The following is a 23,224-nucleotide window of genomic DNA, read 5'->3' on the forward strand; positions in this document are numbered from 1 at the left end:
GTGTTTTATAGGTGTAAGTCTGTGGGTAAGCCATGGGTAAGCGCTTGTTAGCGATTGAAAAAAAACTGTAATATTAGTTTGCCTCAGGGTTATTTAAGTCATTTAGCCTCATGAATTTGCTGATTCTGATTCATCTTAAAAGGACCAGTTCCACACCTGGATCTCTCATTCAGGTAAGGGCCAGGAACACACCTGAAAAGCCTCAGAAGGTTGGTGGATGTCACTTGGTACTAGTGTTAATTTCGTCAGACGAGACTAGAGAAAAAATGTTCGTCAACAACCTTTTTTTCCATGACTAAGACGAGACGATGACAAGACTGCACTAATGTCCTGAAACACTGACTAAGACTATCTTAAGATGCATTATTGTTGACTAAAAAAGACAGAGACTAAAATGTTTTGCATGAAATAAAAACTAAGATAAAATCTCTCTTCATTTTCGCCTAAAAAAATGAGAAGCCAGAATAGCTGTTACGTTTTCACGTTTTTTATTCCGAATGAGTTCATGGTTCATGCACAGCAGCTTTCCTGTAGGCTAGTCTACGTGCTGTTGCTGCACCTAGACATTCTCTGCTGCAACCCTGTACGAAACTACATGGAACAAGAACACCAGAGATTTCTGCCAGAGTTAGCAAGCTAACTACCTAGGCTTTATGCCACAATGCTACATACCCAGAAGTTGAAGCTTCTCTCATACATATACAAATTGACATCCCCCAGAATGTCCATACGAAAATTTTCAGCAAGTAATGTCAACTATTTAACTAGTTACACTGATGATGCAAAGTTTGCTAGCAAGTAAGCTAATATGGAAAGTTCGCTAGCAAGTTAGCTAAGATGGAGAGTTTGTGTTGCGTTTGGTCGCATATCGCCATCTACTGTGGCGGAGTAAACATTCATACTTGAGTGTAAGACAGTGTTTCTCAAACTTTTTCAGATGAAGGACCACTTAACTAATCAATAAAAAAGAAACACACGGACCACCTAGCTAAAAAACAATTAAAAATAGACCTAGCAGTATATTAGCCTACACAATACTCACTGAACCACCTTGCTTATTGTCTTTGCACTTTGCTTAATTGTGTCAGAGGATTCGTATGATTTAAACTGGAATATCTGACATAGACAGTGTTGTAGAACTGTTTGAATTTACATACAAGTTGGTTCAATATTGCAAACAACTCATCTATATTATATTTTACCACGTCTGCTCGTGGACCACTTGGGATAGCTTGCGGACCACCAGTGCTCCCCGGACCACACTTTGTGAAACACTGGTCTACTTAAGATCATGACAGTGGTCCAGTCAAATCTTTTACTGTCTATAGTCAAATCCCAGCCGAGCTATAACTGTAGCTCGACTTACCTGTGCATGTAAACATACTGACTGAATGAAATAATTTGTTATAAAAAAAGACTAAGATAGCTTTAGTTTTCTTTTGACTAAAACAAGACTAAAATGACGAGACTTTTAGTTGACTAAAACTTGACTAACAAAAATTATATTTCAATGACTAAATATGACAAAGACTAAAAAGGACATTTCGTCACAAGACTAAGACTAAGACTAAATTAAAAATAGGTGACAAAATTAACACTACTTGGTACAAGGTGGCCTCACTGCTGGAGTGTTTGCTCAGCAAAATCGCTCTCCGTAAGGAAGAAGTATAAAAGGCAAGTTTATCTTGATAGCGGTTAACGATAAGTGCCTCGTCTCACGGAACGGTTTCTCCCAAAAAAGGCCTGATTAAATTGATACATCAATGAAACAATTATCAGTCACATCTAGGTCTCCAAAATTACATCTTTGATGTAATCTATCAAATGGGAGACTTCTACAGTATATCTTCAAATTCTTCCAGTGGAGTTAAAAAAACGAATTCTTAGTTTCTAATCTTAAACTGGCGTCACAATATTGCCTAATCTCTGTTTCTCTCTATTCCCAAACCAACCTTGTTTTTTGGTTGGGGCACAGATTGAACTACTAAACCTGTCACAGCCTGTTCAGGTTGTACAGGTTAGCTGTTAGAGTGGTAGCTCGGAAGTTGTTTAATTAATTACTCTTTTTTGTTTTAAACAGTTTTTGCATAAGGAATTGTATACATGTCTGTGATTAAATAGATATATAGAATGTACATGAAACTGAACATTAAATCTGGTTCCAATGAGCTATCCATCTAAAAATAAACCAATTGTTTCCCATGGACTGGTCAGCGTGCACTCCAAAAGCCCATATAAACATGAATTTCCTACAATTGTGCGGCAAAATTAAACCTCCTTTTGGGTTAGATGTTACAGTAGATTAGTACAGTCATCCTGAGCTCATGGCTTTTCATTTTCAGGTCTTGAATCTGTCCATCTGTTCACCAGTGTTGCCACAGTTACCTTGAAAAAGTAATCTGATTACTGATTACTCCTTTAAAAAGTAACTTTACTGATTACTTGATTTTAAAAGTAACTAAGTTAGATTAGGCTACAAGTTACTTTATTAGTTACTTTCAGCAGCTGCCGACAACAACTGGTTTTGTAACACGTTTTACGTAGTAACTGGTTTTGTTAATAAGTAACACATTACTGGCATCACTGCTGTTCACACATAAAACATGTGAGTAAACTTCATCACAACACAAAACATGTTTATTTTAAGAAAAACTGAAAAAAGACAAAAGAACTTTGTTATTGCATTTTTTCATGTGAAGCATAAAAATCAGACGTCAATGGCTTGACACAGAACAACAGTGCATACAGTCAAATATGATGAAATTCTCTCTATACAGTAGACAAGAGAGCTCTGAAAGCTTCAAATGTTACAATTTGTTTGAAAAACATTTTATGTACAGCAATATACACAATGATCACAGAAAAGGCCACAGGTGAAAAAGCTACAAGGATCAAAGTAGCAATGGTGATGGGAGACAGGAAATGGGTTCCATTCCAGAGGCCATCTGCCTAAATCAAACCATCTGTCTAAAGGGTTTGGACCTCTGTGGACTTAAATTCGAGGCCTCCCTATTCCCTGAATACACTCTTGGAATTTCACTCCGCTGCCAAAACATACAGATGGTCCATTTAAGCAATAAGCCCCGAGAGGCCGTAGGTTACACTGATTCTAGGGGAACAGCTTAGGGGCATTGTTAGGCACGACGCGCTAGCGTACAACGGCATCGAACGAGATTCAGCTGATCACAATCAAGGACCGGAACTATCAGTTTTAGAATGTTAGTTCTAATACACATTAGGAAGTATGAAAAGTGGACAGGATGTCTAAAAGTGTATTTCAAGTGTAAGTTAGGTTGGACAGACAACTTGCCTACAACCACAGCCACCACACAAGGCACGTAGTAATTACATACTGCACATAACCCAGTGTACACAACTATTTAACTCTTGTGCTCATTGTTTACCACAAGACTTTGGTAAACAGACAAGGCAGATCTCTGTTCCCATTAGATGGTGTTTGGCTGCTGAGCAACATCAGAGTCGTATCAGAACTGGCATTTTAGTCTCTTATGTGTAGAAGATGTCAACTCTTACGGTGACTTGACGAGTGGATCTTTGTGTACCTCTTCATACGGTGGTGGGCGTGAGTTGAGTTCTGGAAAGACAAAGACACAAAAGCCACAACTTGAAATGAAGATCAGATCATTCTGATCATCAAAGCCAGGCAGACACTGTGCCATTTTAGCCCCGATTCAATTGGTCCTGACAAACTTTCTAAAATCCCATCCATCCCATTTGTCATGCAGTTTGAGCAGGCACACATTGTCTGATTACAAAACGTAACAATCAGTGTTCCAGCTCTAAGCCAATTGGCAGTTGAATTTTTGGCAGGTCAGATTTTCAGCTGTCTGGCAGTGTGAGCAGTTAAAATCTGCAATGTGAGCACAGCAGTCACAGCCATTTGAAAGATGTACTGTGAGTTAGGATGTACGCAATGCAATGTAGGCCCAGCCTGAAATGTATGAATTAGTGGTACTAGTAACTGATGGCTGTTTAAGTCAACTTTGGAAAGGAAGATGGCAAAAGGAAGAACACTATCATGCAAATATGAGGGCAGTATGCAAAAAAGACGCACTGATCCTAGTGCAGCGCTCTACAATCTTTGTACTGTACCTTCGGCTTCAGCTTCTGGGTCATCTGGGCATTGACCTGAAACAACAAAAGAACACGGCTGTTTTGATCGCTTATCATTCTTAACACATTCCTGGCTCTATTCCCATCTACACAGCATCAGGGTTGTGTTTCCCAAAACCATACTTGCTAACCTGTTAGCAACTTAGTTGGTTGGCAATGGGAAGTTGATAGATAGATAGATAGATACTTTGATTGTTGATATTGATCCCCAGGGGAAATTCAAGGTCACAGTAGCATACAGACAACACACACACACATTCACTAACAGCAGAATGTAATTAAAAGTATATAATATAAAAAAACACAACTAAGCAATAAGGACAGTAGAAGATAAATATATACTAAATACACTAAAATACAAATTATACTAAATAACACTTAATCTAAATCAATTCTAAAAAAACAGTATCCACATAGTGGGTGATTAATCAATCAAGATGCGCTTGCAATGACTGAGGCAGGGACTGAGCCTGTGATTCTCTGTGCATAAGGTAAGGTGCTCTGTGTGCATGAGTGTCATGGTGATGGTGCAAATGAGTAAGTCAAACAGTCAAACAGTGCAACAGTGCAAGAATAAAGTCTATATATATATATATATATATATATATATATATATATATATATATATATATATATATATATTAAATTGCTTAGTTAGCAACTATTGTAACTAGAGTGTGTGCAGTCAGCTGGAAGTGAGAGAGGTGGAAAGGCTCAGTTCTCTCCAGACATGTCCTCACAAGATCACCGGATGGTGGCTTGGTTTTGGTCCGATATAAAAGATGTTTCACTCTAGCTGATACTGACATCAGAAAATCAGAAGGAGGAAGTCTGTACTTTCCCCACTTTGTTGTTCCTCATTTAAAAATGTGACCGTCTATGCTTCCACACTGCAGCTTTCACTTGGAACGAGGCCAAATCCAAATTCCTGGCTACTATGCTGGAAATGATTGGATGAAAATATGCTGGAAGTGAGCGAAAGTCTGTTAGTCTGATTCCTTTATAACTAGAGGTTAATGAACAACCAATGTTGGGAATAGGAAGGGTAAGTCTAGCTCAGACCCAAAGGAAGGAAGCAAAACCCCATAAAGAACATGACCTAAAACACATACCCAGCATTGGTTGGGTAGAGGGCCTTCGAAGGGCACCTGTTGATTAAATGGTAAAAATATGAAAATACTATATGTAATACTATATGTAGTCTACTGTCAACAAAATGAAATCTTGAATTGTTGACACCATGTTAGTGTCAAACAGGTTATACAAGTTATTCTACATCCATGTGAGTGTGGCCAAAAGCAAGTCCTCCATTCAGGGTTTCTAGTCAGTCATGTGCTGCAGCACTTTGAATAGTTCTGAGGTGTAATTCCCCACGAGGCTGAGCCAGGTGGCCTATGGCCAAGGTAAACAGAACAGCTTCTCATACAAAGTTCTGCATTGGATCAGGTGTGACATACTTGCACAAGACACACAGGTTTTGCCACCTGAAATATTCCTCAGAGTGACACCTAATAATCTCTGTGTCTATGACAGATGTATTTATTTGCTCAGGTCTACTTCACAAACTGAAACATCACATTTGTAGCTCAATTAGAAACTGAATTTAGCAGAATACATTTTCGGGCCTGTGGACTTTAAGTCACTGCCCAAAGGACCCCCACGAGGAATGTTTCATGAGGTTAGTGAGGTGTACGTCACAGCTGAGATATACTCACGTCGAGAGCGTCTTCTAAATATCAGCAATGCCACTAACAGGCCAACGATAAGAGATCCAATGACCACCACGCCAGCTGCTATGTTCTTGGTCTGACCACTGATCACTTTGTCTGTTCTGTTGTTCTTTCCTATTGTGTCTACATATAAGCACAAAAATAAATGAATGAGAAAGATGATGTGATAACTGGAATACAAACACTTTAAAGGACATATGCATAAGGACATTGCATTTTTTTTAATGGCAACAGGTACATGTACTTATTAAACTGATATTCCTTTGGACACCAAGTTAAGGAGCTTGTGAAAGTCTCTCTGAGATTCTTACAACACGTCTTCAGTGATAACCCATAATTACATACCAATGCTTCGATTACAGACTCAAATTCTGAATAGAATTTTGAGTCTGGTTAAGTCAGGCTGAGTCTCTCTAAGATTCGTAAAATACATCTTCAGTGATAATTGCAGGACAAAGTCCTGCTTTTTTATGAGTCTGTTGATATCTTAGGGTTAGAGGAGAATGCAAGGGCCTAAACATGCATTCATCTGACCACTCACCTTGTAGACAAGGTTTCTCCACCTCCTAAGTCATGTACAAGGAAAGGTTTTTGAGAATCATGACGGTATTACTCACCAAATGTTTTGTTGCCCTCTTCCTTCCATTCACTGTTATACACAACACATTTATAAGGTCCAAGTGAGGCGTCCGTTGGGATAAACGTGCTTTGCAGTCTGAAGCTCTCGTCATCCATCTGGGTGACCGTGGTTTTTGCACTGCGGGTCCAGTTCGTATTCAAATGATCAAACCAGTGGACAGTGCCTCTGGGGTATCCACCGGACGCAACGCAGGTCAATTCCACTGTGTCCCCGTCTTTTATGTCCTTGGAGGTCATATCCGGCTCAGTGTACTTTGCTGTGAATAAATAAGACTAAAGTGTTTATATGTTCTGTAGAATTTTTGGAACAAAACATTCTACTCGCAAGTGTACGTCAGAAAGGTTTGGGAATTCTTGGCCCCAGCTGTGGTGCACCCAGGTTCGATTCCCGGCCCGTGGTCCTTTCTGGCTCCCACCCCGACTCTCTCTCCCACTCACTTCCTGTCATTCTACACTGTCCTATCAAATTAAAGGCATAAAAGCCCCAAAAAAAAAAAGAGAAAGGTTTGGGAATTCCCTGGGGAAATTACAGACTGAGTTATGTATGCCTCCAAACAGAGGGCCTTTAAGCCAAACACATGTGGTCAGTGCCATTTTCTGCTCTTGACATTTGAGTTCTGAATGTTAGTAGTAAACGATTGACCTTTATTTTCAGAAGTCAAATGGAAATGTCAATTTCTAGAGGCAAAATTCTTTCACAAAGAAAAAGAATCCTTTGTAGAGTGTATCCATTCTACACTATTGGCTTCTAAATTTGACCGTGATGACCTACATATTATCAGGCCCACTCCACTGAATGTGTAAAGACTTCTAAAAACACAAAACTCTCCTCCTTAGTTTGTACAAACATATCCGTGTTGTGCTTTTGTCTTCATATCAGCCACAACTCCTAATTTGGTGACCGCTCTGCCAGATAGCCTGTTTAACCAGGCCAATCCCCTCTGAGGTGAGGTGTCTTCCATGGCCTCCCTTAAGGCTGCAGTCAGACAAACTTCCTAAGTCCCTTCAATAACTTTCACACGGTATAATAAATAAATATAGTAAAAATATAGAGTTGTGTCTCTGACTTTTCTGTTGTATATACAGTATGTTGTTTATATCTTCTGCTAGTTTTTTCTTTGTGTAGTGACCATTCTAATTCTTCGAGTTTACTGGCCCTCATTTTCCTGCCTTCAGAGACTGCCAAGTCCTAAACACACACAAACAGAGACCAGATGAGGAAGTAGGGGAACACAGAAACAAAGAGAATCTCGGACTCAAGTTTAATTTCAAGTGAATGTCTTAAGGTTAACTTCACCTGTGTTACGCGCGGTAGAGCGGAGACGGGAGAGCGTGGGAGAAGCCCAGACTGTGGACACGCACACACATACATTGAGCTCTTAATAAGTTAAATGTTAGGTGACTGCGGGATAGTATCTTCAGCTGTCACATGTGACCAATCAGGCAACAATTTGATCACGCAGGGGTTTGTTTGTAGACCAAAGTTTAATTTCACAAGGGTTTGTTGTATCATTTGATCCTATATAAATTCTGCCATGTGAACACAAACGAACCCAGGGGACAATTGAGAAAAAATATATCGATTCAGCCCGTGATTCGGAACAAAATAGGTATGAAAGCACCCTTATAGGTGTCAAAAGAAACTGAGGCTTACCTTTGATATGTAATGCAGCGCTCGCTTTAGAGACACCCCTGTTAGTGTCCGCAGTGCATGAATAGTTGCCCGCATCTGAGATTTGTGTGTCCTTCACAAGCAAGGATATATCATAGCTGTTCATCCAGTTGGTGTCTGCCAACTGAAATCGTTCATCCTCTGTTTGTTTACCACCATCGACTTTCTGAGACAGCACAATGATGTCGCCTTTCTTCCAGAACACCTGCATTATCTTTATGTCGTATTCCGATTTCACCACACAGCCCAGCCTTGAGGACTGACCAGAGTAACCAGTGCTGTTCTGACACTTCACAGTCACAAAATCTGATATGGGAAGAAACAAGAGCCAGAAATGAAACATATTAAACACACACAAGATATTTGAAATGTCAACAAGGTCAACATTTTTGGTTTGTAACCACTGTTGGTGACTTGTCATGACCATGACTTGCATTATTTGTTTTTAAAACTCACCAGCAGTTGATGGAACCATTACACTGAAAATCCCCACTAGCAGAATGTCAATTGCTGAAGCCATATTAACCTAAGGACAAACAGATAAACATGTAGTTGATGATAAAATAATTGACCATGCAAGACATGATATGGCACACTACACACTAAAACATGTCCTTTGTAGAATGAAGTTCGATACAGTCTGATTCTGGCTCAATAACACCTCAACTTGTCTTGCTTACCACATGAAATAAAGCCTGTACAACACTCCCAGGGCTTAAAATTCATTTTTCAAAATGGGGGGGAATTCCCCCCTTAGGTTATTCATGTAGGGGGGATTTACACAATTTGGGGTCGATTCTGATACCAAGTCAAGAATTGCGATTTCAATACCGATACTTTTTTTTTAAAAAGTGTTTGATTTTAGGGCCCCCACCACCCTGGCGTCATCAGTAATATATACTGTAGTGGGATCATTCACAACAGTGGACATCCTAGATTCTGCTTGACTCTCTCCACACACACAAACACACACTGAAAATGATAGCTTATGTGATATGTTTCTAGCATATATTTTTGAATTCATATAGAGTGTATTTATTTAATAATGCATTTTTTTTTTAAAGTATAGCATTTTACTAGTAATTACTAGTAGCTAAACATATTTAGTAATTTGAATGCCTCATATTGACGTTTAACCTATAACACTTAGGCATATCTTTAATGTGGTGTGTAGGTCCAATTGAGTGCACATTGCTGATGAGTAGGTGTAATTGAGTGCCTGTCACTTTAAGAAAATACGTGAGAGTAATTCTATGGAGTAATTAGCCCCCTTCAACCCTGGCGGTTTTAGGCTATATTAAGCTAGTGAATAAAAGTTGTGCATAGTGCGGTATGTGTATGCAAATCATTATGTTTTCTATGTCATTAGATACAATAAACATGTAGAAGACAATCTTTCTGGGATCAAGTGTTGGCGTGACCTGAGCTAGCAGGATAGTTACCAAGGGGCTCTTTCCAGATGTAAAAGTTTGCCATGGTAGCGTAGCCTATTTGCGTAAGCGCAAAGTGGTTCTCTCTCTCGCTCTCTCTCCGTGTGTGTGTGCGTCTGCATGAGGCTATGTTCAATTCAACTCAGTAGTTGATCAGTCCGGTCAATAGCACGCATTCCGCCACTTAATGATTGGCTATATTGCGTCATCAGACAGGCTGTAAAAGTGTATGCGGGAATTTCTCGCATTATGATGGCTAGAGTTGCGGGACTTGAACAAATTATGCGCAATACCCGCAATCTCGCAGTGAAATTTAAGCCCTGACTCCTCACCTACATCTCACTTACATCTGTAGGCTTCAAGTATTTTTCTCACTCGTACAAAATACTGAAAAAATTCAGCCACTCAAAAAAATCTCAATGCCGTTTCCTGCATTCTTTTCTCCCTCAATCCTATTCCATTAAAGTGCACACACAAGAATATCACATAATGTCCTGCTACAATGTCAAGCTGTTGTGTTGATTCACTCTGATAAGGGGCACTGTGATATTGTGGAGGGGGAGCCTAAGCTTATTGTGAATAGAAATAGCATAGGCTATTAGCCAAGAATGGACAAAAAATAAAATGCAAAATACAGCAATCACAACATAACATACATAGTAAATGGTACAAAAGAACTATTTTATATTAAAAAATGCAAAAATATATTTCCAAAACAACATGATATCACAAAGCTCCACTCTATATAGGCATATGATCATTCAATCTCCCATAATGCAGGCAGATGCATCACGTTAAATTTGACATCAAGTAGGTCTGGAGGAAATTATTTCTGCCTAAAGTTAATTTCAAGAGACGCTGTGTTTTGTAAGTCCTGTCATCAATTTCCTGAAGCCACGAAAGCCTACTTATAAAAACTTGCTTCAGAGACTGGAAGCATCTGTCCCATAAGTTGTGTTAAACATGAGGCTTGCATGGGCACATGCTATATGCTACAGTGCTGGGCAGGCCTGAAGGATACAGACAAAGCCATCAACTAAGACTGGGAAATATTGTCAACCAGCTAAACAAAAATGCCATCAATAGTTCAGTAATTTGTGGAAAGGAAAAGAGAACAAGGTTACATCCACACTATTCAGTTGTCGTCAGGGTCGGAATTTCACGGCGACCACAACGGCCATGGCCGTCATTGCCCCTTGCATTGTCTGTGATGCCCCTTTGAAAATCGGAGGTTCACAGGTCAGTGTGGCCCCTTGGTGCCCCCGCCTTTCTATTCAGCTTTGCATCCGACTAATAGCAGATTTTATTTAGCCCGTGGCCTGTCAAAACAATCTCAGCATTCACAGTGCAAATTAATTTAGTTTTTTTCAGTGGAGAAAGTGACAGCGCACAACAAAGAAAGAAAGTGTGTCCAAATTCACCCATTCTTCTCTGTTGAACTACTCGCGAAGTAGCCTACTCATCACACAGACATTACATGTAGCCTATCACATCACATGTAATGTAAATGTAACCTCACGGTTATAGTGACCACAATTATCACGGTTTTCGGTATTATCACGGTATTTCTAAAAGTGTGTTCAATGTGTTCAGAAAGCACTGATAGGGCATAAAAAGAAATTCTTGGGTTCCGGTTTCCGACCGACCCTGTCAATTTATGTGCGACCCAAATTTATTTTATGAGCTTGGGGAAGAAATAACACTAAATACATTAAATAAATCCACGAATAAAAAGGCGAACTATAATTACATTAATCACCCCTTGCGTTATGTATAGGGATGGTATTCTCTCTTTTACAAAGTAGCCTATGCACAGCTGTTCCGAAGAAGGCGATTGTTTTTCACACCTTACCAAGGCACTTTCGCAATTTTGTCCAAACACCGCAACTTTTTTATAAATTTGACCAATCATCGTAGTTTCACCGTGAAATTTCACCTACCACAACAGTCCCTCGCGCAGAATATTGAGCCAGATGGCACACTTCTGCACCTTCTGCATATGACACCAAAGACTGTCCTAACGTGTTCATTCCTCTACAGTTTTGATGACAATAAATAGAAGGCTAACGTTAATGATCTGCTTACTTGCATCTCTCAACCTGGTGTTGCTAACCTACCTAGGCTATGAAAGTAAGTTAATTAAGGCCTACTTGGTTAACTGACATTTGAGTAGGCTATGCAACCCATTGGCAAACGTTTACCTGGATATGTCCTTTTAGCTTATGTAATGTTTGCTAGCTTGTGGGCTTAGTTTGAGTAGTGCTACCAAAATCATAGAAGTTAATAAAATTGCAAGACATTTACCTCTTCTGTGATCCAAGAATGATTTCATTCGAGTTGTTTTTTTAACATTTATTTTAACTAATGACATAGAAGACATTCCCAATTGCATCCACATATCGTAATGCACTATGCAAAAAGTGATTTACACTCGTAGCCGAACACAGTGAGATGCAAGCCTTCCAATCCACTCAGAAATGTAATTAGGCTACTCTCACGTCCTTAAAGGGGCAGGCAGTCAATTAGACGTACACCACCAATGTAATGACATTAAACAGAAGTGTAGTCAAATAGTTTAAATCAATATGAAATTACTAGATACTTACTTGGCTATTAGTAATTATGCAGGCCACAGACTATGAATTATTAAAAAGATATGAACTTAATATGAATTACAAAATATATGAATGTATTGAAACATATGACATGATGCCATCTCTTTAGGTGACTGTCTTTTTTGGACAGTTCTACGAAAGGTTATACTGCTTTGTGAATTACCTCAGACAAAGCATTTTCACAAATAAAGTAGGCCTACTTTGATTTTCTGTAATCCTTACTGTTTACCTTTGATTATTCTTTTTTAATAAGCATCAAGATTATCAGTGTGATTTAAGTCTTACTAACCTTAATTGCCCTAAATGTAAAAAAAAAAAATCGCAACTATTTTTGCAATTTTCACTTCCTCCCGCAATTTCTACACAAGAAACAGCTAAAAACACCGCAACTTCCATCCAGGCATTTTAGGTCGTAACAGTCTCAAAAAACCTCGTGAAATCCTGGAGGGACTGATTTTCTACCTATCCCTTACTGCCACTGGGGGGAAAATAAATAAATAAATAAATAAATAAAAAAATAAAACAATTCCCTACCGACCCATGGCCTCAACTGACAACCAACAGGAACCAAACCTTTTTTTTTATGCCTAGGCCTACACAAGCTGAAATAGTTTCAAAAAGTGTCACTTCTTGTTTAATTGGCTATGTGCTCATAGCTTCACTTACCCTACCATGACTTGGAGTTTGCTATTTCTGTTATTTGGATGCAATGAGTGAGACCAAAGTAAGCGTTCAAAATAAAACTTTAGGCTACTGTATTCTCCTGATAACGTGAGTGGAATGGATACGCAGAGTGGCTACATGATACAGTGCACATTTTGCGGTGAAAAAGTTCCACCTTTTAAAATCAGGTGTAGCCTAATCCGAATCGTAGTTAAAACCATCAATTAGACAACATAATCAGTAGGGTACCAGCTTTGTTCTATTGTACCAGGCCTACTGTATGTCAAAAGCAGGCTCGGATGAAGCTGGACAGGATTAAACACACGGTTTCCACACCACGGTAATCAACAGTGATAATCATGATGTTTGAAATGAAAACGGTAATTATTATCGTCAACATTTTTATCGCGGTTTACCTACCGGTAATCATTACATAGCTACTCCCTACCCATTCATCTCGGTGGAATACTTTACAAACTCTTCCCTCAACTGCCGTGATAAAGGCCTATTATGAAATTCCAAGTCAACAAACATGACACACAACATAAATTATACATATAGGCCTACTTCACTTCAAGACAATTCACGCATTTCCCTACATACATGTACTCATCTGCAACACAAACATCTACATGACAGCAGTTGCAGCTCATATTAACTGCTCAAACCTCACAACGTACACAAAAAAAGGGAAAATAGGGATAAAAAAGTGGGCAACAGCAGCTGGTAAGGCCACCGTGTGGTAAATAAATATGGTAAATAAATAATGAGTCATAAAACTGATATTCGTTATTATTTACTATCGTAATGGCTGATAGCTAATAGCTAACACATGACGTTGCAGCAACTTCGCCATAAAGTTGTCATTTGGTCACCGCGACATTACCTTCTGGCTACGTTGTTGCAACGTCACAGATACTTTGCAAGACAATGTTGTCACTTGGTACCATTAGTAACATTGCAGCGACGTCGTGACCTGGTCAGCTGATGATGTTGCAATTTGGTACCGTTAAGAATGGTGCCACAACATTGTGATTAGGTCAGCCTGGTGACATTGCTATTTGGTGCCGTAGGAAACGTTTCTGTGACGTCTGCCTATGACGTTGCCATGTAGTATTGTGAGTGATGTTGCCACAACATCATGATCTGGGGGGTATTCCATCAACCTCGCTAAAGGCCAAACCTGGCTTATTTCGATAAGTCTCGCTAATTTTAGTGAGAATTCCGTTCCATTAATGAGGTTAACGTGAATCCCAGTTTGGTAACCATGGGAATTTATGCCACAGAACTAACCTGCTCCGTAGCAGGTTAACTTTCAAGCTAAATTAAGCTGTGTTGCAAAAAAAAACAATCAGTCGGAAAACGAGTCCAAAAAGATGGTTCCGTCAACCTGCGCTCTCGTCACCTGTAGCCTATAACTTCAAAAATAGAAGTAGGCCTAAATGTTTTTTCCGACAGTACACCAAGCATGGACTTACACATTCACTAGCTCCAAAGAATGTATGAAGATTATACGATTAAAAATGTTTGAACTTCACATGCGTGTGGTTCTAGGAATCGTGCTACTCTGCGTCACTTATGTTCGGTGGTGGTGTAATGTGCAGCGAGACGGCATAGGAAAGGAATTACTTTCTTGCGTGTTCGCAGGTTCGCTTCCCATACGAAGAATGAAGGCTACATTGCTTATCACCTTGATAATGGCATTTTTAGATATAATCTTTGATGAAAGAAATATGTCTACTGCTGATAAAGGGTCATGCACATTTGGTAGGCTGTTCAGTGACAGCTTTGCGGGCTATATTATAGGCTATCTCAAAGTCAAAGTCAAAGTCAGCTTTATTGTCAATTTCTTCACATGTTCCAGACATACAAAGAGATCGAAATTACGTTTCTCACTATCCCACGGTGAAGACAAGACATATTTTACCAATTTTAAGTCCACAGACAAACATAACATTCAAGTAAACAAAAAAGTAAGTAAATAAGTAAATAAGAGGGCACATATAATAATGAAAAAATAAGAGCAGCACAATTTTGTTGAAATTGTGCATAGACAGTCAATAAAAAACTAGTGCAAAGTCAGGCCAATAAGAGGCTTGGGTAGTTCTGTTTGACCTGAGTAATAAAGAAAGTGGCATAGTGGTGCAAGTTATGTAAGAGCAGCAGAAGTGTTGTGTTTTCAGGACAACAACACCAAGTTGTAAAGTGTACAAGTGTGCAAGTGTTCAAGTGTGCAAGTGGAGTAGTGCAGGCGGCCATTGTGGGTCCAATGTCCAGGATGTTATGTAGCTGAGGGTGGAGGGGGAGAGGAGGAGAGAGTTCAGCATCCTTACAGCTTGGTGTATGAAGCTGTTTGTGAGTCTGGTAGTCTTGGGCGCAGGCTTCTGTACCTCTTCCCAGAGGGCAGTAGATCAAACAGATTGTGAGCGGGGTGACTTGCATCACTCACAATTTTGGTCGCCTTGGCGGGTGAGGTGGGTGGTGGTGTAAATGTCCTTCAGGGAGGGAGTGAAGCACCAATGATCCTTCCAGCTGTGTTCACTATGCTGCAGGGCTTTCCTGTTGTATTCAGTGCAGCTTCCGCCCCACACAGCGATACAGCTGGAGAGGATGCTCTCAATGGTGCCTCGGTAGAATGTGGTCATGATGGCTGGTGGAGCACTTGCTGCGCCTGAGTTTCGCGAGAGGAAGTACAGGCGGGCTGAGCCTCTTTAGCCAGTGATGCAGTGTTGGTGGTCCAGGAGAGGTCTTCACTGATGTGCACCCCCAGGAATTTGGTGCTGCTCGCTCTCTCCACCACAGCACCGCCGATGGTCAGTGGCAGGTGTTGGGTGTGACCTCTCCGGAAGTCAACAACAATCTCTTTGGTCTTGCTGGACGTTCAGCAGGAGGTTGTTGTCCCTGCACCACGTGGTCAGATGGTCGACCTCCAACCTGTATTGAGTCTCACGCCCTTGGTGATGAGACCCACCAGAGTTGTGTCGCCAGCAAATTTCACTATGTGATTGTTGCTGTAGGTTGCAGTGCAGTCATCGTCAGCAGGGGTGAAGAGCAGCGGACTGAGCACGCAGCCTTGGGGCCCCTGTGCTCAGTGTGATGCTGCTTGAGGTATTGTTGCCAACATCGCATTACTACTTGGGGCCTCTGACAGAGGAAGTCCAGTAGCCAGTTGCAGAGGTAGGTACTGAGTCCCAGTTTGTCGAGTTTGCAGATGAGTTGTTGTGGTATTATGGTGTTGAATGCAGAACTGAAGTCTATAAACAGCAATCTCACATATGAGTCTCTTTTTCCAGGTGGGTGAGGGCTGGGTGGAGGGCAGAGCAGATTGCATCCTCTGTAGACCGCTTGGCTCGGTATGCAAGCTGGAAGGGGTCCAGGGTGGGGGAGAATGGCTTTGATATGTGACATGACAAAGCGCTCAAAGCACTTCATGATGATGGGTGTCAGTGCCACAGGGCGGTAGTCATTGAAGCAGGATGGAGCAGTTTTCTTCGGCACAGGTATGATGGTGGCAGCTTTGAAACATGATGGGACGATGGCTTGCTTCAGGGAAGTGTTAAAGATGTCTGTGAAGACATCCTTAAGCTCCCCGCGCAGTCCTTCAGCGCCTCGACCTGGGATGTTGTCTGGACCTGTTGCCTTCACGGGTGTTGATAGCAGCAAGTGTCCTCTTCACGCTGTCGGCAGAGAGGCACAGGGGCTGCTCATGTAGAGGGGATGGGTCTTCTGTGGGCAGGTGCTGTTTTGTGCTTCAAAGCGAGCAAAGAAGCGGTTCAGGTTGTTGAGCAGAGGGATGTTGCTCTCACAGCTCTGTGGTGGCGGGCTTGTAGTCCGTGAGGGCCTGAATGCCCTGCCATAGGCTTTGTGAGTTCCTGCTGTCTTTGAAGTGGGTGGTTATCTTGTGAGTGTATTCCTTTTTTGCTTCCTTGATGCCCACGGGACAGGTTGGCTCTCGCTGTTTTCATGCCAGCTTCATCCCCAGCTCTGTAGGCTTTGTCTCTGGCCCTCAGCAGCCTGAGGACATCCCCTGTCAGCCATGGCTTCCAGTTAGCCCAGTGATGATGTCTTTTGTGTGGGTCACATCATCGATGCACTTGGTGATGTAAGAGGTTACAGTGTCTGTATACTCCTCTATGTCTGTCCGGTTGTTGTAAGTGGCTGCCTGCTTAAACATTTCCCAGTCTGTTGTGTCAAAGCAGTCTTGAAGAGCATCGGAGGCTCCCTCAGGCCACACTTTTACCAGCTTACGAACCGTTTGTTCGCTTTTACCCTTTGTCTGTATGCGGGCATTAGCATAACAGTGATATGGTCTGAAAGTCCAATGTGGGGGAGGGGGGGTGGCTTTGTATGCTCCTTTGTGTGTAGTGTAGACCAGGTCCAGGATGTTATCTCCTCTTGTTGGAAAATCAACATGCTGGTGTAGCTTTGGAAGTACAGTTTTAGATCAGCATGGTTAAAATCTCCAGTGAAGATGGTGAAACCGTCTGGGTGTGCCGTCTGTTGTTCACTGACAGCCTGGTACAGTTCACTAAGAGCCGCGTTCTTATCGCTGTTGTTGTTGGTAGGCGGGATGTATACTAGCAGAATCGCAGTAATTTCCCTTGGCAGGTAAAAAGGACGGCACTTTATGATCATAAACTCTGCCAGTGGTGAGCAGTGTTTGCATACTACTACAGTGTCCCGGCACCATTCGTCACGGATGTAAACACAGATTCCTCCTCCTCGTGATTTACCTCCCTTTACAATGGCCCTGTCTGCTCGATAGCATGCTGTCTGATGCAAGCCAAACGATAATTATTCTGTAGCCTAGGCAGCTAATAATTAAAACTGCTTCATCGACGATTGTTCATGAATGTCAAATCAACTGTGTGCTACACAGATTAAATACTAGGCATTAATTGAATTGAAAGCCATTGCATTTCAGATATTTTTTATTTCAAACACTTTGGGACTTATGGGAGACAATAGGCTATTATGTTGATTCTAATTTATTTTATGACCACCTACACCTAGACAATAATTTGGAGTGAACTCTTTAAGAACGTAGGCTATAGATAGTTTTGAATATATGCCAAAGTTGTTTTTGAGTTTATACTATTTATTCATTCACTCGTTTTGTTCAAGCATAGACTGTATAGTCTAGATGTGTTCAAGAGTGAAGCCAATCAAACTTCGAATTGATTTCAAACCATTAGCATTGTTATTTTAAATGTAGGCCTATGCTTTCATTATTCTCCAATTTCTGTAGGCAATCTATTTTTTCTCGATGTTAAATTTGATGACTTTCGATGAAAATCCTGTAGATGGCTTGCCTCATCGAACAGAAATCGCCTAGTATTGTCTTAATTTTACGACATATATCGCCTTTTTCATCAATCTACTGTTTTGGTCTACTTTTCTACCTTGTGCACGAGCAGAGATGAAGCTGAACTAAACCTCGCTTTGAATAAACGAGGCCAAGATGCCGCTTAACTTGAGTTAATGGAACGGCTTCAGCCCCAAGTGAAAGTCTACGCTAGTTCAAGCCAGGCTATTTCTGTTAAGCGCCGCCGCCTTCATTAGCGAGGTTGATGGAATATCCCCCAGGTCAGCTGATTACGTTGCCATTTAGTATCAGTAAATGTCCCCGCGACGTCAGCTAATGACGTTGACATGTAGTATTTGGAGTGATGTTGCCACAACGTTGTAAACGGGTCAGCTGATGACGTTGCCATTTGGTTCCGTGGGAAACGTCCCCGCGACGTCAGCCGATGATGTTGCCATGTAGTATTTGGAGTGATGTTGCCACAACATCGTGATTAGGTCAGCCGATGACATTGCCATTTGGTGCTGTGGGAAATGTACCGGCGATGTCAGCCGATGACGTCGCCATGTACTATTTGGAGTGATGTTGCCACAACGTTGTAAACGGGTCTGCTGATGACGTTGCCATTTGATGCCGTGGGAAACGTCACCACGACGTCAGCCGATGACGTTGCCATGTAGTATTGTGAGTGATGTAGCCACAACATTGTGAACTGGTCAGCTGATGATGTTGCCATTTGCTACCATGAAGAATGGTGCCACAACATCGTGATCAGGTCAGTATTTTACCTATTGGTCGGGGATCGAACCAGCAACCCTTCGGTTTCAAGTCCTGACCAGTAGGCCATGACTGCCCCAAATTAGTTAGAAATATCCACCATAATGTATTCAGATGTATATGGGGAAATGTATTGGTAATATTTGTAAAGATATATGTACATATATATTGTAGCATATATGCACAATATATGTTACAATATATATATGTATATATGAGACCATGCAGATAGAATGTATGCACAATACATATGTGGTGATATATACAGTACATGTACATTACATGTAACATCTAAAATATGAGTACTTACAGTTTTTCTCAGTTGCTAAAACACTAAAATCCATTGGCTGAAGAAAGTTCTCAGTTGCTTGAACTCATTAAGCTAATTATTCAGTCTGTTGTCAATACCTTAAACCATTTCACATGGTAAAACACAATTTTTAGAAAAACTTTAAACACTCATTCTCAAAACACATTCTGCACTAATGCTCATGTACTGTATCCATACTGGTAAACACAAGTGGCAAAAATGAAATAGAAATAGACATACACATGTCATCGATTAAACACAACCACTCAAAATTGATTTCACTTGTTTCAAATGATGTGACAAAACCAATATACGCCAGTTCAGAAAGCAAACAGGTTGTTGAAGGTGGGAATGAAAATGGATAGAAGAAACTTTGTAAGAGGACGAGTGCATGTGCAAGGTGGGGGATGAGGAGGAAGGGGAGGATGGCAAGAAAGAGGATTTTTATTGGACACTGTAGTACAGTGCATTGTAGGCTGTATACTAGTGTTGTCACGATACCAAAATTATGACTTCGATACGATACCTGCCATAAATATCACGATGCTCGATACTGAAACGATACTACAGCGAAATCCTAAGATATCTGGAAAAGAAAGGACTCATACCTCCTCCAAGTGTATTGAATCATTTGTGTTTAATTCGGTGCACTTTTGTAGTGTGCAGGTCAACTCTGGGTTCTAAACTTAAGTCCTTTATTGTTTGTTATAGTTCATTTACATTGTGTTGTTTTGGCAATAAAGTAGCTTTAAATAGCCAAACTAGGCTAGATCAAGGTCAGTGTTGAAATTACTGCATGCAAACCACTGAATGCTATGCAGAGGGGCCTAATCTTTAGGCCATCTGATGTACAGTATAGGATAGTCTCCTTTGCGCCCCGTGTACAAGTACGACATTCCAAACACTCAGGTCTTCGTCAGATAGGCCTACACCATTAGCCTACCTATTGCAATATATCTGTGTGCATTCCAACATTACGTCTATTTCTTTGATAACATGATTTGCTACCACGTAACAATAAGCCGCTATTATTATTAGGACTCAACACGTTTTGGTGGTATTATATGCCGTGGGCTTTAATTAGCGCATTTCGGGTATCCTATCTTACATCTGGCCAATAATTATTAAACAAATTGCAGTCTACATGCCATGACAAATATTACCAGTAGTACTGACCTAAGCGGAAATAGATTGTTTACAAGTTATGGTAATGTTATTCTGGCGTGAACATTGGCGCTTTCATCAACGTTAGCACCCTATGATTACAGCTCGTTATGTCTCGTCAAAATGATTACAGCTCGTTATGTCTCGTCAAAATGCATTGATGAAGGAAGGTTCGCTTTATCCCAGAGAACCATATACTCGTTTCACTTAGGCTAGACTAAAACAGAAGAGAAGAACTTGGCACTAACCATGTAGTCGTGTTTTCTATAGCATATTTGTTAACCTGTCGTTTTTTGAACTCTTTAAAAATGTTGGGATATGTCTGCGAGGTGTTTAGCCAAGTTCCATGCGTAGCCTACTGCTTTTAAATGACTTTGAAACATATTTTACAAACGGGCCTCTGTGTACCTGATGGCTTGCCTTCACTATTCGCGATGTATCCGAAATAGTTGCAGATTTTACTTCACCTTTTGTTTTATCCACAAGGCCGAGGACTGTCGGCAAAGAACTATGTTGACATTGGCTGCGCACTCACTCACTCAGAGCTGCCTGCTTGACACGCCCGCTTGCCTAGATGCGTGCATGGAGCAGTGAGAGCAGCAGTTCACACAAACACAGAACGTTATTATTTTAATAAAGTATCGATTCTAAAAACGTCGAAAATCGTATCGTTTTTTGCGTGAAGGCATCGTGATACCTTTTTAGTATCGATACACCGTGCAACACTACTGTATACTGTACAATACTGTAAACAAATCGTATGGCCCTGAAAATTGTGCTTTCCATTTGTTTACAGTACTGACTGCTCAATAGATTTTGACTGGTGCAAGTTCATATCAACAAAGAACAAGAATCAAAAGGACAAGTTTGTGAGATGCAGGATACTGTAAAAATAGAGGTACAAGGAGGAGGAAGAACAAAAAAATGCAAAGAGCAAAGCAAAGTAGTAATTTCTACTTGATGTTTCCTGTTTTGAGGCGAAAGTTTGATTTTGCAAGAGGAGTCAGAGGTTTTGTAAATAGTGCTTGTAAATAGGGTTTTGTGTTTAATGCTTTAAGAAAATGGAGCAAAGTTTCAGAAATTGTGTTTTAGCAATTGAAAAAAATTGTTGTCACTTGTGTTTACCAGTATGGATGACATGTGCATTAGAGTTCAGAATGTGTTTTGAGAATGCGAATGTGTTTAGAGTTTTGCTGAAAAGTGTAAGTGGGATCTGCAAAGTGTGTTTTACCATGTGAAATGGTTTAAGGTATTGACAACCGACTGAGCAATTAGCTAAATGAGTTCAGGCAACTGAGAACCTTCTTCAGCCAATGGGTTTTAGTGTTTTAGCAACTGAGAAAAACTGTGAAAAACTGTAAAAAGTATTTCATAATGAGAGGGGAACTAATGTAGCCTAAGGTGTCTCTTATTTCATGTTGAGGTTTGCTTCCCAGCATGCATTGCAAATAGAATAGTGTATTTAAAAAAAAAAAAAAAGAAACCGTGGACGTGAAACTACTAGTTCTAACCCCAAGTCCAGCTGACAATTCCATTGTGTATCTTGTTGGAGGACATAAGCCTGAATGGTTGAAAATCAGCTACACACATAAGGTAAGTTCATGCATAGACTGTATGTAATTAATAGCAAAATGGATAACCATGAAGATGTGATCTGATGTTACATAGGTTGTCTCTCTCCCACAGTAACAGTAATATCACCCGGATCAAAGCATTCGCTGTGCCTACAGGTATTAATTGGCCTATGTACAAGTGCTGTAAGAAGGGTAGTTGTCATGTAAGGCACATACTATAATTTTATTATTGTTGCGGTTACGGATTGTTGCTATTGCCTACCCAACTCTATTACAAATAGGCTAGCCAACTTGATGTCCTTAGGCAAATTAATATGCTATTGTGAACGCAATCGTATTCTAATAAATCCCCATCCTGACCCTTCGGCTCTGTAGCCTATTGTCCGTCGCTTTGGACGAAATCATCTTCAAACGACCCACAAAATAAAAACGGACAGGTAACGAAGACGACACTTGGCACACAGTGAACAGTTAGGCTACAGCGAATGAAATCAATGTTTTCTCCGTCTTAATAACCAGAATTATACTAACACATTAACGTTGGTATAATCAAAGCGCGCCCGTTTAACAAAAATAGCCAACTGCTCTCGTTTAGCACATATAGCCTATAACCACTGCTGATAACATACGCCAACAACAATTATTAGGCTAAAGAGCCCGTCTACGTCCTATTAGACATTCTCTGGCTAAATGCACAATCGTTTGCTTATCAATTACAACAAATTCCTTTTGACAAATGGACAGAAGTCTGGACAAATACAAATAGTTTTTCTCACGGAGTTGCTGACCGCCAACCTCCTAAAAGCTCTTCAGTCGACAGATTGAACTTCAGAGCCTCCTGGCAAGTTGGCTTACGTCTTAATACTTTCGGTTTCGTTATGACTGTTAAGGGCGGACCAATTGGCTACCTATGGCTCTGAAAGACACGTCTCTGGAAATACCCGTCATATATTTTTTTCCATCCGGGGTTTTAGACGTGTGTGCTCGTGTGTGTAGGCTACAGTCGTGGTCAAAAGTTTTTGACATAGGTTATAGGAGGCTACATTTTTTGCATGTCAAAAAATAGCCACACTGAACAAAACTAAGCATTTATTCAGCCAGTGTTGTTTTGAAGAAATGGTGGTTAAAGGGGAACTTGGCAACTATTTCAACGTAATAAACCTGTTTAGAAATCATTTGGATGGTTAAATGACCTGTTCCGGTGAAAATGG

At 40.6% G+C, this 23,224-nt stretch overlaps 1 protein-coding gene across 2 annotated transcripts; it reads right to left on the reverse strand.

Moving 5' to 3' along the window:
• Positions 1-2,615: 2,615 nt before the first annotated feature.
• On the reverse strand, positions 2,616-22,875 carry LOC125297875 (CD276 antigen-like). 2 transcript variants are annotated; one of them, XM_048248419.1, is made up of 8 exons: positions 22,790-22,875; positions 8,632-8,701; positions 8,158-8,481; positions 6,482-6,760; positions 5,850-5,987; positions 5,247-5,282; positions 4,114-4,149; positions 2,616-3,595 (listed from the first exon to the last, which is right to left on the reverse strand). In XM_048248419.1, exons 2-8 carry the CDS (start codon positions 8,693-8,695, stop codon positions 3,531-3,533), a joined length of 942 nt encoding a protein of 313 aa, XP_048104376.1. In that variant the 5' UTR covers positions 8,696-8,701; positions 22,790-22,875; the 3' UTR covers positions 2,616-3,530. The 2 variants fall into 2 exon arrangements, with proteins under 2 accessions (XP_048104376.1, XP_048104377.1); XM_048248420.1 differs by lacking the exon at positions 5,247-5,282.
• Between the last annotated feature and the right edge of the window lie 349 nt (positions 22,876-23,224).

This window comes from Alosa alosa, chromosome 7 (genome assembly GCF_017589495.1).
Source record: "Alosa alosa isolate M-15738 ecotype Scorff River chromosome 7, AALO_Geno_1.1, whole genome shotgun sequence".
Lineage (NCBI taxonomy): Eukaryota > Metazoa > Chordata > Actinopteri > Clupeiformes > Clupeidae > Alosa > Alosa alosa.